Genomic DNA, 14,165 nt, shown 5'->3' with positions numbered 1-14,165 from the left:
AAACAAGCTAAGTATGCAGGCATGTGTAGAGCCTTTCAAAATTATGGTGATGATTATAAGTGGTTTTTGAAGAGAGTATTAGAAATATGCATTTTAATACACTCCATGATATAGTGGTGAGTTCATCTAGCTACAAATCTGTGGGCTTCAGCTTAAATCTGGGCTGGGGCATTTGGCGTACAGTTCACCCGGCTGTCCGTCCTTTGTTTGGGCTAATTGAAATATGGTTACCTGGGAAAACTGGAGCAGGTAAGCTGGAAAGCTGAATGTCATAATGGTCCTATTTCCCTGGGTAAGGATGCTATCAACCCTGGGCTCAATGGCTAATGAGATGGAAACAAGTGGTGACGCCACACACAGCTATGGCCCTGTAACCACAAAGAACTTTTTAGTATTTATATGTATATTTTCAGCCTCACAGCTGCAACATTAATAAACAGATTATTATTATTATTATTATTATTATTATTATTATTATTATTATTATTATTATTATTATTATTATCATTATCATTATCATTATTATTATTATACCCCATCCTTACCTTTACCATAGCAGTGCCATTTCCACATTACTACAGGTATGGCCATGAGGACCCAGAGATGCAGCGAGTGTGTGATGTGCGGCTGAAGCTCAAAATGTCTTCAGTGATGTATCTGCACACTCATCGCTTTGCATCTGAGATAACACAGTTTGTGCAGCAGTTCAACCAGCTAAGGGATATTGTGTCCCGGTGGCGAGCAACCAGTGCTGGCCTTAAGGTACCTGTTTATCTAGTTTTAGTGTACAGAACCTGAACTATACTCTTGTGGTCCTGTCTCCATATGCACATTTGCTCAGCTTTTTCCTTTAGTTAATGTAAACTCCTGATCTCTATTACCATGTCTAATAAAATATTCCAGGTATTTATATTTCTTTAGTACAAGCTCAACTAATTTTATGTCATTCATATATCTTGCCCCTTTCTCAAGTTTTTCTTTTTACCCAATTTCTGTTTGTTCCCTCAATAGATCTTTTTTTATTTTTATTTGATTTACTATTTTTATTATTGTAATTTGGTCTCCACTCTTTCTAGAAGTGTTGATATTTCCATCTAACGTAATCTTTCATCATATGCTAAATTTTGTAATTTTGGTATTTATTGCTATTCTTTGTATTATTTCTTGTTCCTTGCTGTTTTTTTTTTTTTCTTTTCCATGGAAGAGTACCACACAACTACAGCATATTCCAATTCTGGTCTGTTACTGTGATGATTTCATCATGTTTTTGTCCAAGAAGTAAAATATAATTCTTATTTTCTTCAGCATTGTAATATAAGAACATGCTGTCCACTCTTTCATCTCTTGCATTTCACCTATCTGTATGTCTGTCTGTCTATCTATCTTTCTATCTATCTATCTATCTATCTATCTATCTATCTATCTATCTATCTGTCTATCTATCTGTCTATCTATCTATGTCTATCTGCATATCATCTATCTATCTGTATGTTTATCTCTTTATCTATCTATCCATCTACATATCTAATTATGCATCTATGATACCTCACTCCCTCAGGGAGTAGTCACAGCAGAGGAGGTTCCACCTCTGCCTATGCAAACATTCCTTACTTGTTTGTTCAAGGACTCAGCCTCCATTAACACCTCTTCAGTACTTGTACTTCTGTATCCTATCCATCCATCTGCTAAGTGGCCTTCCTCTCCAATTACCACTCTCAATTTTGCCCACATTCATTTTCTATAGGAATTCTTTACTTGTCATTCTCTTAATATGGCCATAGCATTTCATTATGTTCCATTTCACCCATTCCACCACTACACAAGTTAGACCACTTGCACAATTACTTATACCATGCTTCAGATACACAATTTCACTGCTCTCACTATCTCACTGTGTCATCTCTCATGTCCGTCTCAGATAACTTACATCATCAACACATACTCTTGACTGGTGTCTCCTATTCCACATCCACGTCTTTGGTACAAATGTCAGTGTTGGCCGGGGAACACTAATCTTTCAGTCTCTCTTTACATCCATGGATACATTTCTTCTCTCCATGACTCTTGCAAGTGAATTCTTTAAAACACATAACTTTTACAGTACTCTGTCCTTGTCACCATGTCTACCTAGCATTATGCTCATGTATTTAAACATCCACTTTCCTCATTCTCTCTTCTCCTATAAACACCTCACACTTTCCTACAGCTGGTACGCATACCTTGTAAGGTATCCTAAAATTACATAGCTCAATTTTCCTTCTCTCAAACACCATTACCTTACTTTTCCCAACTTTCACCATTGGTTTCTGTCTCACATTTACCCCATAGAATTGATCCACCACTTTCTGATGGTTCCTTTAACATTCTGTTAATGAATGTCATCCACAAACAAAAAAGCTGCTATGGCTGGCCTGTAATACTCTATTCTGCTCTTGATGTACCAACATTTCCTACTTTAACTTTTGTATCCCTCATACAGCCATCCATAAAAATATTAAATAGCCATGTGGACATCACACATCTGTCTCTCGTGTTCTAACAAAAAATGTTCTCTCATGTTCTTTATAAAAATCCTTAATGTTCTCTTAAATGTTCTCTCTCTTAAATGTTCTCTCATGTTCTTTATAAAAATCCTTAATTTCTTCTAACAAGCTTGTACAACATTGCTTTTAGGAATAACCCAAAGGGTTTCCCTTTTCACCCTATAATATGTTTTCACAAGGTACAAGAATATTGCATACAACTTTTCATCCTTCCTTGAATACTCTTCACTTGTCATCCTGTAAAATAATCTGATACACAGAAACTTTTGCTGTACAGAATCCTCTCTTTTCCTTACTGATATTTGCCTCAGTCACTTCCATTAGTCTTTCAGTTGAAACTTCCCCATAGTTTCTTAACATGCTTTGCAATTTTATCCCAGTTTAACTATTACACTCATTCCTACAACCCTTATCTTTATATAGAGATACAATAACTGACTTCCTTGACTTACCTGGTACTTTTTCTTGCCTTCCCACCAGTTCACACACCAGAAACATCAATTTATAACAATTTCACCTCAATATTTTTTACATTTCTGTAGTTATTTAGTTAAAACCTGTTGCTTTTGCCACTCCCTAGACTGACTATTTCCCTACCTCATCCCTATCAGTTCCTCTCTGTATAAACACTCCATCTGCTTACATATCCATACTAGATACTGTTGCTTTTCCTTCTGTCTTCTTATATATATTAAATGGTCAAGATGGTCAGGAGAGAGAGAGAGAGAGAGAGAGAGAGAGAGAGAGAGAGAGAGAGAGAGAGAGAGAGAGAGAGAGAGAGAATTTTTAAATATTGTGTGATTGTGCCATAGCATGAATACTTTTGAACCTTAAAGAAAGATTACAATGGAAGTCTCTTTCTAGTTTACCAGTATAAGAGAATCTACAAATATGTTATTTAATAGATTATTTCCATGATAATATAATTTGCTTCAGCTGATTCTTATTCAGTTGTGTTGCTAGATATCATTCATTACTATATTTCCTGAAACTCAACTAATGAAATATCAAATTCATGTAATATGTATGGTATTTTTCAAGAGAGTTTCAGAGAAAAGGAAAATATTTCAGCTAAAATGAGCTTGTATACAGGTGTCAGACTTCAGCCGTGGATCCCGAGTGTCTCTGGACATCAGTGCTGGGTCCCCAGTCATCTTTCTTCCCATGTCCAGCCAATCAAATGACCTATTAATGGGTGACTTAGGCAGCATTACCCTCAAGAACACCTTCCTTTGGGCAGGTTCTGAGGTAAATATTTGTTGAAATAATTGCTTGTCCACTAACACAGAGTTAAACTAAGATTTAGCCTGATATGTTATATAATATATATTGTATGTATGATAATTCTTAGCCTGTAGGCTTCAGTACCCAGGTCTCAGCACCACAAATCATACAAAAATTGTGTATCCCTTTAGTATTTTTCTGTCAAAGGAGTTAATTTCACATGAATCTGTTTCATTGTACATAATGCATGACATTTACAGATTTAGTGAGTGATGCTGATAGGTTCCTAGTAGTCTTAACAGTGTGTTTGGCCATGAACATCATGTATTTTAGTTGTGAACAACATGCTTAGATGTGCATGTAAAGGAAGCATTTTATTTCCAGGGAACCATAAAACAGGTCCGAGAGCTTGATACTGGCCCCCAGTCCCTTTCCTCCTTGAGGTTACGACAACAAGGAAGGCAGTCAGAAGCAGCAACCCAAGCACCTTCACATGCTAATACTGAGGTGGATGTGAATGCAGAGACCAACATCAAGCCACATAGGTGTCTCTTGGATGTGATGTTTGTCAGTTTAGTTAATATGGACATTCACACTGGCACAAGATCTCCCACAGGCCATTCCCAGCGCTACCAGAAGCAGCTTGGGAGAGGGAGTAGCAGTGGTTTGGAAGATGACTATACTAAGAAGACAAATAATGGTGGAAGGAATGGGAAAGAGGACAGGAAGGCTAGAAAGAATACATCAGTGACAGAGGAAGTGGAATGGGTGTTTGGGTCATATGTGGTGAAAAGAATTGGTACTTCTCTCCTTCATGATAAATGTGCCTTGGAACTACAAGTGGAGAGGAACCTAGACACAGCCATCAGCCATGCAGGTCTGGTATTTTGTTTAATATAATCTTTTTGTTTGATTTCAGAGCAGTAATCAGGAGATAAAGTTTGATTAATAGTTTTATTTTTCACTTTTCTTTCTTTTGCAATGATCAGAAGCCCATGATTTTGAAGATGATTAACATCCTGCATTGATTCCCTAACTTATTTATTTGTACTTACTAGCATGCACCAAGAATCAGGAAATTACTCATACTTTATCTTTAATATTTTCCAGTGCCAGATATCAGCATTCATGGCACACTAAGTAAAGTTCACAGCACTATTGATACTGCTGAATACAAGCTGATTCGTGGAGTGCTCATGTTCAATTTGGGAGAGCCTCTGCCTCCACCACCACCTCCAACATACTTATACCAGACCCAGCCACAGCAGGTGAGGTAATTAGGTCTCTCTCTCTCTCTCTCTCTCTCTCTCTCTCTCTCTCTCTCTCTCTCTCTCTCTCTCTCTCTCTCTCTCTCTCTCTCTCTCTCTCTCTCTCTCTCTCTCTCTCTCTCTCTCTCTCTCTCTCTCTCTCTCTCTCTCTCTCTCTCTCTCTCTCTCAAAAGTGCTTGACCCTGGGATACTCATATGTTGGTATGTAAGAATATCTTAAATTTTTTCAACTTTTCATAACTTAACTGTTATGGGAATTCCATTTCAGTTATAATGCATTCTTTTTCTTTTCATGAAAGCATTGAGAAATTTATTCAAAGGTGGGATAAATGTGCCATAAACCTCGGAATTACGGATCATCAATCTTCTGAACTGTTTTTCCTTTAAAAAAAAACTGCTGCTCTCACTCTTTGGAGGAGTGGCTACTGGGAGCTAAGAGCAGTGTGGAACTGGTTCAATGGATGACATAAAGTCTGGATGTATGATAGCAAGTTAGTTTCAAAACATTGCTGTCCAGATCAGAAAAAAAAGTTTAAAGGGAATAATAACTGTCATTTTCTTTGATTTCTAGATAAATGCAATTAGGAATTAACATTTAGTGACCAAAGACAAAAAAAAACAAAATTTTGTTACAATGCTAACACAATAATTATTGTGTTAGCATTGTGAAGCACTATGGTCTGACCATTTTGAATTTAGCATTTAGGCGTTGTCCTTTCCAGGGATTCCCTGGCATTGCCAGACCTAGTACTGGGCAATTATCAGATTAGAGCCTATGTCACTGATAGCCTCGCTCCCCATACACTCCCCCCCCCCTTTCTCTCTCTCTCTCTCTCTCTCTCTCTCTCTCTCTCTCTCTCTCTCTCTCTCTCTCTCTCTCTCTCTCTCTCTCTCTCTCTCTCTCTCTCTCTCTCTCTCTCTCTCTCTCTCTCTCTCCATTGTGAATTTTGTTTAAATATGATAGGTTTCCTTTTAGATATATTTCCCTTAAACTATGATGTTATATTTTTATTCTTTAGTTACAACTTTTTTCCACACTGCCATTGAGGTAAAAGTCAAGGCTCATTGGTGGCTTTTGCTCTTTGGGCAACAGATCTTGAGGGGTCAAGTAATGACCCCTTATTAGCCTTTTGTAAAAATACTTATTTACTGAGTAAGTTCTTTTTCTTGGCTGTGGCAATGAGAGCGAGTGGGAGAGGTAGCTTCCATCCAGGCTGGTGGTGCGAGAGGAAGTGACCATGGATTAACACGGTCACTCTGACTGAGTGACCTCACTTGGTCACCCATGGAGATGTGACAACGTCTGGAGAAAATGTTGCCAAGTATTGTGGTGCTTCCAAAAAAAACAATGCAAGTATGATGTAATAAATATATATTACACTAACTTGCCTCTTATAGAGCATTACAAAGCATATATATATACTACAGCACCACTAAATTTAGAGGTAGGAAGTACTTGATATGAGGTGTGTCTTGGTATAAGTGTGGCAACACCACAGAACAGGGAATCCCTGGAAAGGACAATGCCTAAACATTATATTCAAAATGGTCAGACCATAAGTCTGAGGATGCTGAGATGATTTTTGCATTTTTCAATATTTTTCAGATTTTCAACTCAGTTAATCCCTTTAAACTGCACAAACCAACCCTTATTGGTCAAAACTCTTCACTTTCACTCTCTCCTCCTTTTTCACTTTTCAAGGCTTCACATAATCTTTTAGCCTTCTCCTGAATTAACTTACGGCTTACTGGGATATGGTGTTGATGCTGGTGTTCCAGCCAAAGCACTAATACCTGCTCCATCTCAATAATCAGACCATTGTGCTGCTTGGTTATCACAGTTGATTTCCAAGGAACAGAGCCTTTCACATATTCAAGGATGTGATCTTTATCCCTGATAGTTGTAGTTACATTTCACCAGCTCAGGCCAAGTAGCTGACCAGTGTTTGTTGGCCTTTCTCCCTTCTGTGCCAGTTTCACCATGTTTAAATTAACTTCCATGGTGATTGCTATACCTTTCTTCAATACACTACCATCAGAAGAGTCTGCCTTGTGTTTGGAAGCCATAATGAAGGCCAAAAAAGAGCAACACAAATGAGAGTAAATAAATACTAATCCAACATGGCGCACAACCGAAACTGACTGACACTTCCTTCCTCAGTCTATTGCTCCAGGTTATTGTATTCCACCATGCTCACCAACTAGTTCTTTCTATATTCTCCATTTTTTACCAGAATGTAATACATAATATTTTGTTTGCCTTCTTTATGTAATTTAGAGGAAGATTGTGTTTGGTATAGTATGTTTGTGGTGTGATGTCAAAAGTAAGAGTTGAGTGTATTGCAGGTCATGGCAGTACCCTCAGTGTAAGTGTAGGACTGAAAAAAATTATCATAAAAGAAAAAATTGGCAAAAGGAAAGGTATGTAATTATGAAATGGTGTAAGTTGAGACTGCCATAAACTGAGGACTCCTTGTATACATATAACTGAAAGTAATAAATATATAGGAATTGATAAAACATGAAGAAGTTAATGAATAAAAAATGGTACAGTACAGTAACAATCATTAAAACCAATGCTGAGTCATTGTTTACACATGCAGCTGATGAAAACTTACTGTTAATACCACCTTATATCTTCCCCTGTTAGTGTTCACACTCTCAGTATGTTATTTGGGTGCAAAACTATGGCCTTCATCACTAAAGGCAAATGATAAAAACTAACTTTCTAATGGTGCAAGCAAGGTGCTCACACTGTAGCAGGCTAGCAGAGATCATTTAGTAAATTGGCATCTCTGTGGATGGCTGGGATAGCAGCGCCCCCACTCGCTCTTCCACATCAGTGTTACCATGCTCCGTGTTACAGATTTCTTCATGTCTCGTTGTGGCCCATTCTTATGTTAGAGTTTTGAATCCCCCGGGTTAAACTGTGACTCGGAGGCAGATCCTTCTAGATGACCTGGCTATATACTCATAAAAAAAACATGTTTGAGAGAGTGAGTGTAATATGGCCATTTGTTGGAGAGATATGGGCTGGATTGTTTGAGCATGCTTGGGTGGTTGTATGTGACATGCCATCTGTTGTTTTGAGGGCATCATCCATATCCTAGCCAAAAATCTTCTGATGACTCAGGTTTCATTTGGGTTATCAGGAAATATGTATCCATAAAGCATTATCAACATGTACGAGTGATAAGTTTCTATTTCATGAATTAAATGAAGTATAGATATAATGACGATCACAGCAGTAGTTCTGTGTTAATAAGAAGTAAGTCTTCATGAAAGGATTGCCATAAAGTAGACTGCTGAACATGGCTAAGGTCTCAAAGGTAAGGCATCCATCCTGTGACTGCTCTATATAACTTCAAAGTTTTCTCAAAATGGTTATTAAAGTGTGGGTTCCATACTGTGGCTCCATACTCAAACATCAATCATATGAATAGTGTAATAATTTTTTTTTAACTATTTCCTCATTGGTATGTGTGACATTCCCTTATATATATTCTCCACACAAGGTGTGGCCATTGGTTGATGTGTGGACTTCCTTCTCCATCACACTGGTCCTTGACAATGTGACACTAGAGCTGGACCATGTGGGGAAACGTGAGGCTCAAGCATGTTCTCCACTTGCCTGCATCAACTTCATACGTTCCAGACTCACCTTTGAGAGTTTTTCAGATGAATCAAAAGATGTTGATTTAGTCTCACAAGAGATACTCATCAGCGACACAAGATTTGAAGGTAAGCAGCAAACTGTCAAGAAGGCAGGATGGTTTATGCAGTATGTGAGTTTTTTTTTTTTTTTTTTTTTTTTTTTTTATCTCAGTGAGCATCCCCAAGGTTCAACCCACAGCAGATGAGCCTCCATCTCTCTGTCTCCAAACACTTAGTCTTTTGTTTCCAACTGCTCTCTCTTCTAACACCTCTATAAGATGTGTAGTCCTTCAGTTTATCCTTCCATGTTACAGTTAGCTTTCCTTTTCATTTGGGACCTATGTATGCTTTCTTTACAAACTCATCCCCCCCTTCATGCTCTTAATACAGCTATACAACCACAATGTGTTCTTTTTCACCCATTCCTTTATTCCATACTTCACTTCATTTGCATAGGTATTCATACTATATCTCTCATACATACTTTCATTGCTCTCACCCTTCCATCTTATCATTACATTCCACCTCTTAGATAATTAGTTAATTTCCGCAGCTTACACTCTTGACTGCCATGCCAAGTCTCTGATCCCATACTTTAATTTTTCCAGAATACTACTTCTTAAGCCTCAGTTTACATCCATAGACACATTTCTTTATTTTACAACCCTTTCAGGCAATTCTATGACATAGCTGTGTTTTACAGATCTGTTTAAATAGCCTTCCTACCATATTTATAAAATACTATTCCCAGATACTGAAGGGCAGCAACACACATAATTTCTTAATTATCGGAATATTGTCATGATTTTATTTATGTGAAATGACAAATAATTTTCACACATTTTCAGATCCATGCATAACTGCACCAGGACTCTCTGCCTGCTGTGGGCCATTTTCTTTAGGGACTGGGACCTCAGTGGCCCTTTTTGTTTTATAATTTTTTTGTTGCCCTTGGCCATTTACTCTTGCATAAAAAAAATAGAAAAAAAAAGATGAATGTGAGAGTGATTAGGTATGTTTCATGCATCATTGAACAGTAAACCTAGGGGAAGAAGAATCATAGATAGCAAGTTGAGGGAGAGAATGAGAGTTAAGTATATTGATGTTTTGGTGAGAAAAGATGGTTGAAGTTGCTTTGGTTTGTCAAGATGGTGAAAGAGAGGGATTGGAGATCATAACTTATTTGATGAATGGAGATCATAGCTTATTTGATGAAGTTTATAGTGGTAGACTGAAGAGACCTGAAATGAAGTGGTCCAGAAGGATATCAAGGACCTGTCATAGAAGAACAAGGCAGACAGTGTAACCATGCATGGAGCCTTTCAAAGTAAAATGATGAGATTTACAGATGGAGGTTAATTTTCTAATTTGGTGTTGTGTAGCATACCATGATACTTTTTACATATAAGATATCTCTCTCTCTCTCTCTCTCTCTCTCTCTCTCTCTCTCTCTCTCTCTCTCTCTCTCTCTCTCTCTCTCTCTCTCTCTCTCTCTCTCTCTCTCTCTCTCTCTCTCTCTCTCTCTCTCTCTCTCTCTCTCTCTCTCTCTCACACACACACACACACACATCACAATCTGCTTTGCATATACGACAGACATTAGTCATGTAACTTATTCTTTCATTTGAATCTTAGACATTGACTTTTGTTGCAGATTTGGGTCCCACTTGAATAAATCAGCTCCATGGTTATTACTCTATCAATTAACTGAACATTTATAATACTTCTGGGTTTTGTTATTCATCATTTGTATGCTGCATCTTATTTTGGTATAGCTAACCCAGTTCTCCTTAAAATGATACCTGAGAAGCTTAGTACTCCTAATAATTGTGATTAACTATGAATAGCCTTAAATTTTTACACAAAAATAACAGAGAAGTTTTGTTACCAGTTGTCTTTCTTTATCAGGGTTCCCTGTGAACAAACGCTCCAACATTTTTACAAACATCCTCCAGCCCACTCCCCTCAAGAGTGCCAAGAACAACAGTCAGCTGCAGGCAGAAGTTCATTACAGGTACAGCAAAATAGGTAGAAAGTGCATGCATGTCTGCTTTCATTACCAGAAGTTTAAACTTGATTCATCTATCCTCTGGGTGTCTTATACAGTATGTGTGGAAAGTTTTGTTGCCAAAGGGCCAACGACAATTCTTTTTGCGTTAAGTGAAGTAGGCTCACAACTTTGTATCTTGGAGAGCATTTCTCTGATGCATTTACACCTGTAACTGGCAATGCCTACATGCTCTGCTGCCCACAGTTAGCCAGTGGTACTCAGATTTAGTAGCCACTTAGCTGCTATAAAGAGAAGATATTATGTTTGCCTCATGCCCCCGGATTGAGCCAAATTGGGCCTTTATTTTGCTTTCTACCACTCTCTTAACTTGCCCAAAATGATCGCCAGTAAGGATAAACGAAAGGAGGTGGTAACCTTACACAAAGCTGGCCACGATCTCCCATTTATAGCACATCAAACAGAAGTACAGCCGAGGACAGTCCAGTGCTTGGTGAGAAGATTCAAGGATGCCGGGGAGGCAGATGCGTGCGCCTCACTTCCCAAGTCTGGGAGGCCTCATAAGTCGACCTTGAAGATCTGTGCACTTATTTTCCACCAAGTTTTAAAGTATGCAAGGCTGACAGCACAGGAATTGAAGGTAAAAAAACTCAGAATTACTGGGAGATGTGTCTCTGAGGAGTGTCCAGCAGATGCTCCATGATGACTTAGGATACAGGAGTTGCTGTGCCTGCAAAAAGCTACTGATAAATGCACTGCAGAAATAGCAAGAAATTGCAAGAAATAGCTAGCTTGGAATGAGGAGCAGTGAAAAACTTTACTATGGAGTGATGAGGCAACTTTTACTCTCACTGGGAGTCCTTCATCACAAGTGTCCTGCAGGCCAGGCAGTGACCTCTTGGATCCTAAGTACACTTCAAAGTTTGTTAAGCATCCAGCATCACTTGTGGTTTGGGGCTGCTTTACTTATTATGGAGTTGGTGAACTGGTGATTCTTCCTGCAAATGAAAAAAGTGAACCAAAATAATTACTTAGAACTTTTTGAGTGATGTGTTGTTGATTCTTTTGAAGAAATAAAAGCAAAAGTGTTCATGCAAGATTTGGCCCCTGCACATGTTGCAAAGTTTGTTACACAGTGGTTGACAGACTGTAGAGTTTCCTTTTTTCATGCTTGGCCTGGGAACAGCCCAGATATCAGTCCAATTTAAAACTTATGGTTGGAAATGAAGAAACAGCCATGCAGTATGGACACGTCACCTGTGCCTAACCTTGAGGCTGCAGTCAAGCAGCTGTGGACCTGCTTTTCACCAATTTACCTTCAAAACCTTGCATCAAATGTCCCTAAATGCTTTAAGCATATTGTAAAGAGGAAGGGTAATGTCAGCAAACACTGATAATTTTGATGATGCATGTGTCTTTATAATCTTTCTCTTTGCCAGACATAAACAAGTTTTTTTTTTTTGGTAGCAACAAAACATTCCATGCATACTGTGTGTGTGTATATATATATATATATATATATATATATATATATATATATATATATATATATATATATATATATATATATATATATATATATTTAGATTGTTATGTAAAGTATAGGTCAAATAAGAACTATGAATAAGAAAACAAAATGATCAGATTTGGTAAGTTCTCATGTCATGATGACTTTTCAGATAACACAGTTGTATAATTTATCTATTGATTCCTTTGACTTCTAGTTTTATCCTTAAAATCCTGTGGTAAATCTTGTTTAGTCTACCTAATGTTAATCTACTGAACTTAGGATATTCAGCATGCTTCATGCTATCATACTCATAATTCCCCCTCTTGTGATTAGATTATAAGTAGCTTAATGTTATGGTTACCTCTCTGAGAGAGGCTTGTCTCCTGTTATACTGTAGTCCCTGTTGATACTGCAGAAGAGGACAAAGAAGTTTCTGCAACACTTTCCTTTCAATTCAATTGCATGTTTTCCTTGACTTTATGAATGCCCAAAACATCCTGTCTGCAGTGCTCATTACAGATCACTCTGCCCTTTTTGAAATCTTCACTTACAACACTTAGGCTAAGAACTCTGGAACTGTAGTCACCATAAATGAAGCTGATCTAGAAGCTCCTTTAAGTGGGACAGCTGATTGATGCATGTATATACAGGGTATAACACGAGTTTCTGTGAATACTGCTAGAGGTGAAAGTACAGGTTATACTAAGTGGAATATGTTCTGTACACATGCATTTTGAGGCTTGTTTAGCCATAGTGTGAAATTCAAATGTGGCCGGGTGACTGGTACAACAGCTGGTTGGAGAAAAACTGTCCACATGCTCTACATTACAGTAAGTTTATTCTCTCATAATCATACAGCAGTCTGAACATATTCACTATCACTGTCTTAGCATGAAACTGCAAGTGACTGGCTTCTGTGGCTAGCAATCAGCTGATTTGCTCGTAGGCTCACTCCTTTAACTTCCCCATTTAGGCAGGCATAGTGTCACATAGCTTTTTGTTTAATTTGTCATTAATTACAGCCATACTATCATTGTGTAATGTCCAGTAATACCACTCATCTCATTACGGGATACTGCAATGCCTCAAGACTTGTAGAAATGATGATTGAATAATTCATAATTTCACCATTGCACATTCCACATCAGTACGTCCCAACATGGATACCAGCCTGGCTGTTGTTGCCTGGCCACAACTGAATTTCATGCCACAGCTAAACAACACCTCAAAATGCATATTAGCATTCTCCACTTAGAAGAACTTCCACTTTCACCTCTAACCAATATCTGCTCTTTCTATTTCATCAGCATTTTTTTATATATTTTTATCATTTTTTGCAATTATGAAAAAAAATATTGAAAATTATAAGGTGTCTTGAAGGGTGTGGTACACATCATAATGAAGTATGGAAACAAATTATAAAAATCAGGTAATAGGTGTTTTAAGCTGCAGAGCAACTTAAAAGACTGTGGCTGTGGGGGTTCTGATTTTTAGACATTTCTGGAAGGTTCCCGCTGTGTTGCTGCTGCGCCGTTCCCCCTACCAAGGACGCTTCCCTACCACCAACCATCACACCAAATGATGTGCTGCCATGATGGTTGCAGCAAATGACATTTTGCTATAAATGACTCTGTTTTCAATATGTGGAGATTTATCTGCATTCTGACTCTCATGAGTTTTCCCTACTTAATGTAATAATATGTTTCAGCATTCAGTGATTAACTTTTGAAAATAGCGAGCATAAGTAAAACATGTCACAAACACATTTTTAACATCTTCATAATTCAACTTGTAATACCATTTTCTTTTTTGTTTTGTCAAGTTTTTACAATATATCTTGATTCTACAGTCATTACTGAGACAGATGGTGTCAACCAAAACTGGCTATTCTACATGTGAAGTGGGTTATAGCATGTAATTCACACATTTTGCCCACTCAAGCTCGACCTGTATTGATG

General features: G+C 37.8%; 1 protein-coding gene across 5 annotated transcripts in view; it reads left to right on the top strand.

Moving 5' to 3' along the window:
• LOC135113190 (intermembrane lipid transfer protein VPS13D-like) overlaps window positions 1-14,165 on the top strand; it is a 475,970-nt gene that overhangs the window by 203,775 nt on the left and 258,030 nt on the right. For all 5 annotated transcript variants that reach the window (XM_064028315.1, XM_064028317.1, XM_064028314.1 and 2 more), the window contains 6 exons: window positions 582-762; window positions 3,636-3,791; window positions 4,152-4,644; window positions 4,878-5,035; window positions 8,551-8,776; window positions 10,598-10,703. In XM_064028315.1, the coding sequence (XP_063884385.1) occupies window positions 582-762; window positions 3,636-3,791; window positions 4,152-4,644; window positions 4,878-5,035; window positions 8,551-8,776; window positions 10,598-10,703 (1,320 nt within the window). The remainder of the gene's footprint in view (window positions 1-581; window positions 763-3,635; window positions 3,792-4,151; window positions 4,645-4,877; window positions 5,036-8,550; window positions 8,777-10,597; window positions 10,704-14,165) is intronic.

Source organism: Scylla paramamosain, chromosome 25 (genome assembly GCF_035594125.1).
Source record: "Scylla paramamosain isolate STU-SP2022 chromosome 25, ASM3559412v1, whole genome shotgun sequence".
NCBI lineage: Eukaryota > Metazoa > Arthropoda > Malacostraca > Decapoda > Portunidae > Scylla > Scylla paramamosain.
The sequence above is the reverse complement of the archived record's forward strand: the minus strand, read 5'-3'. Positions and strand labels throughout refer to the sequence as shown.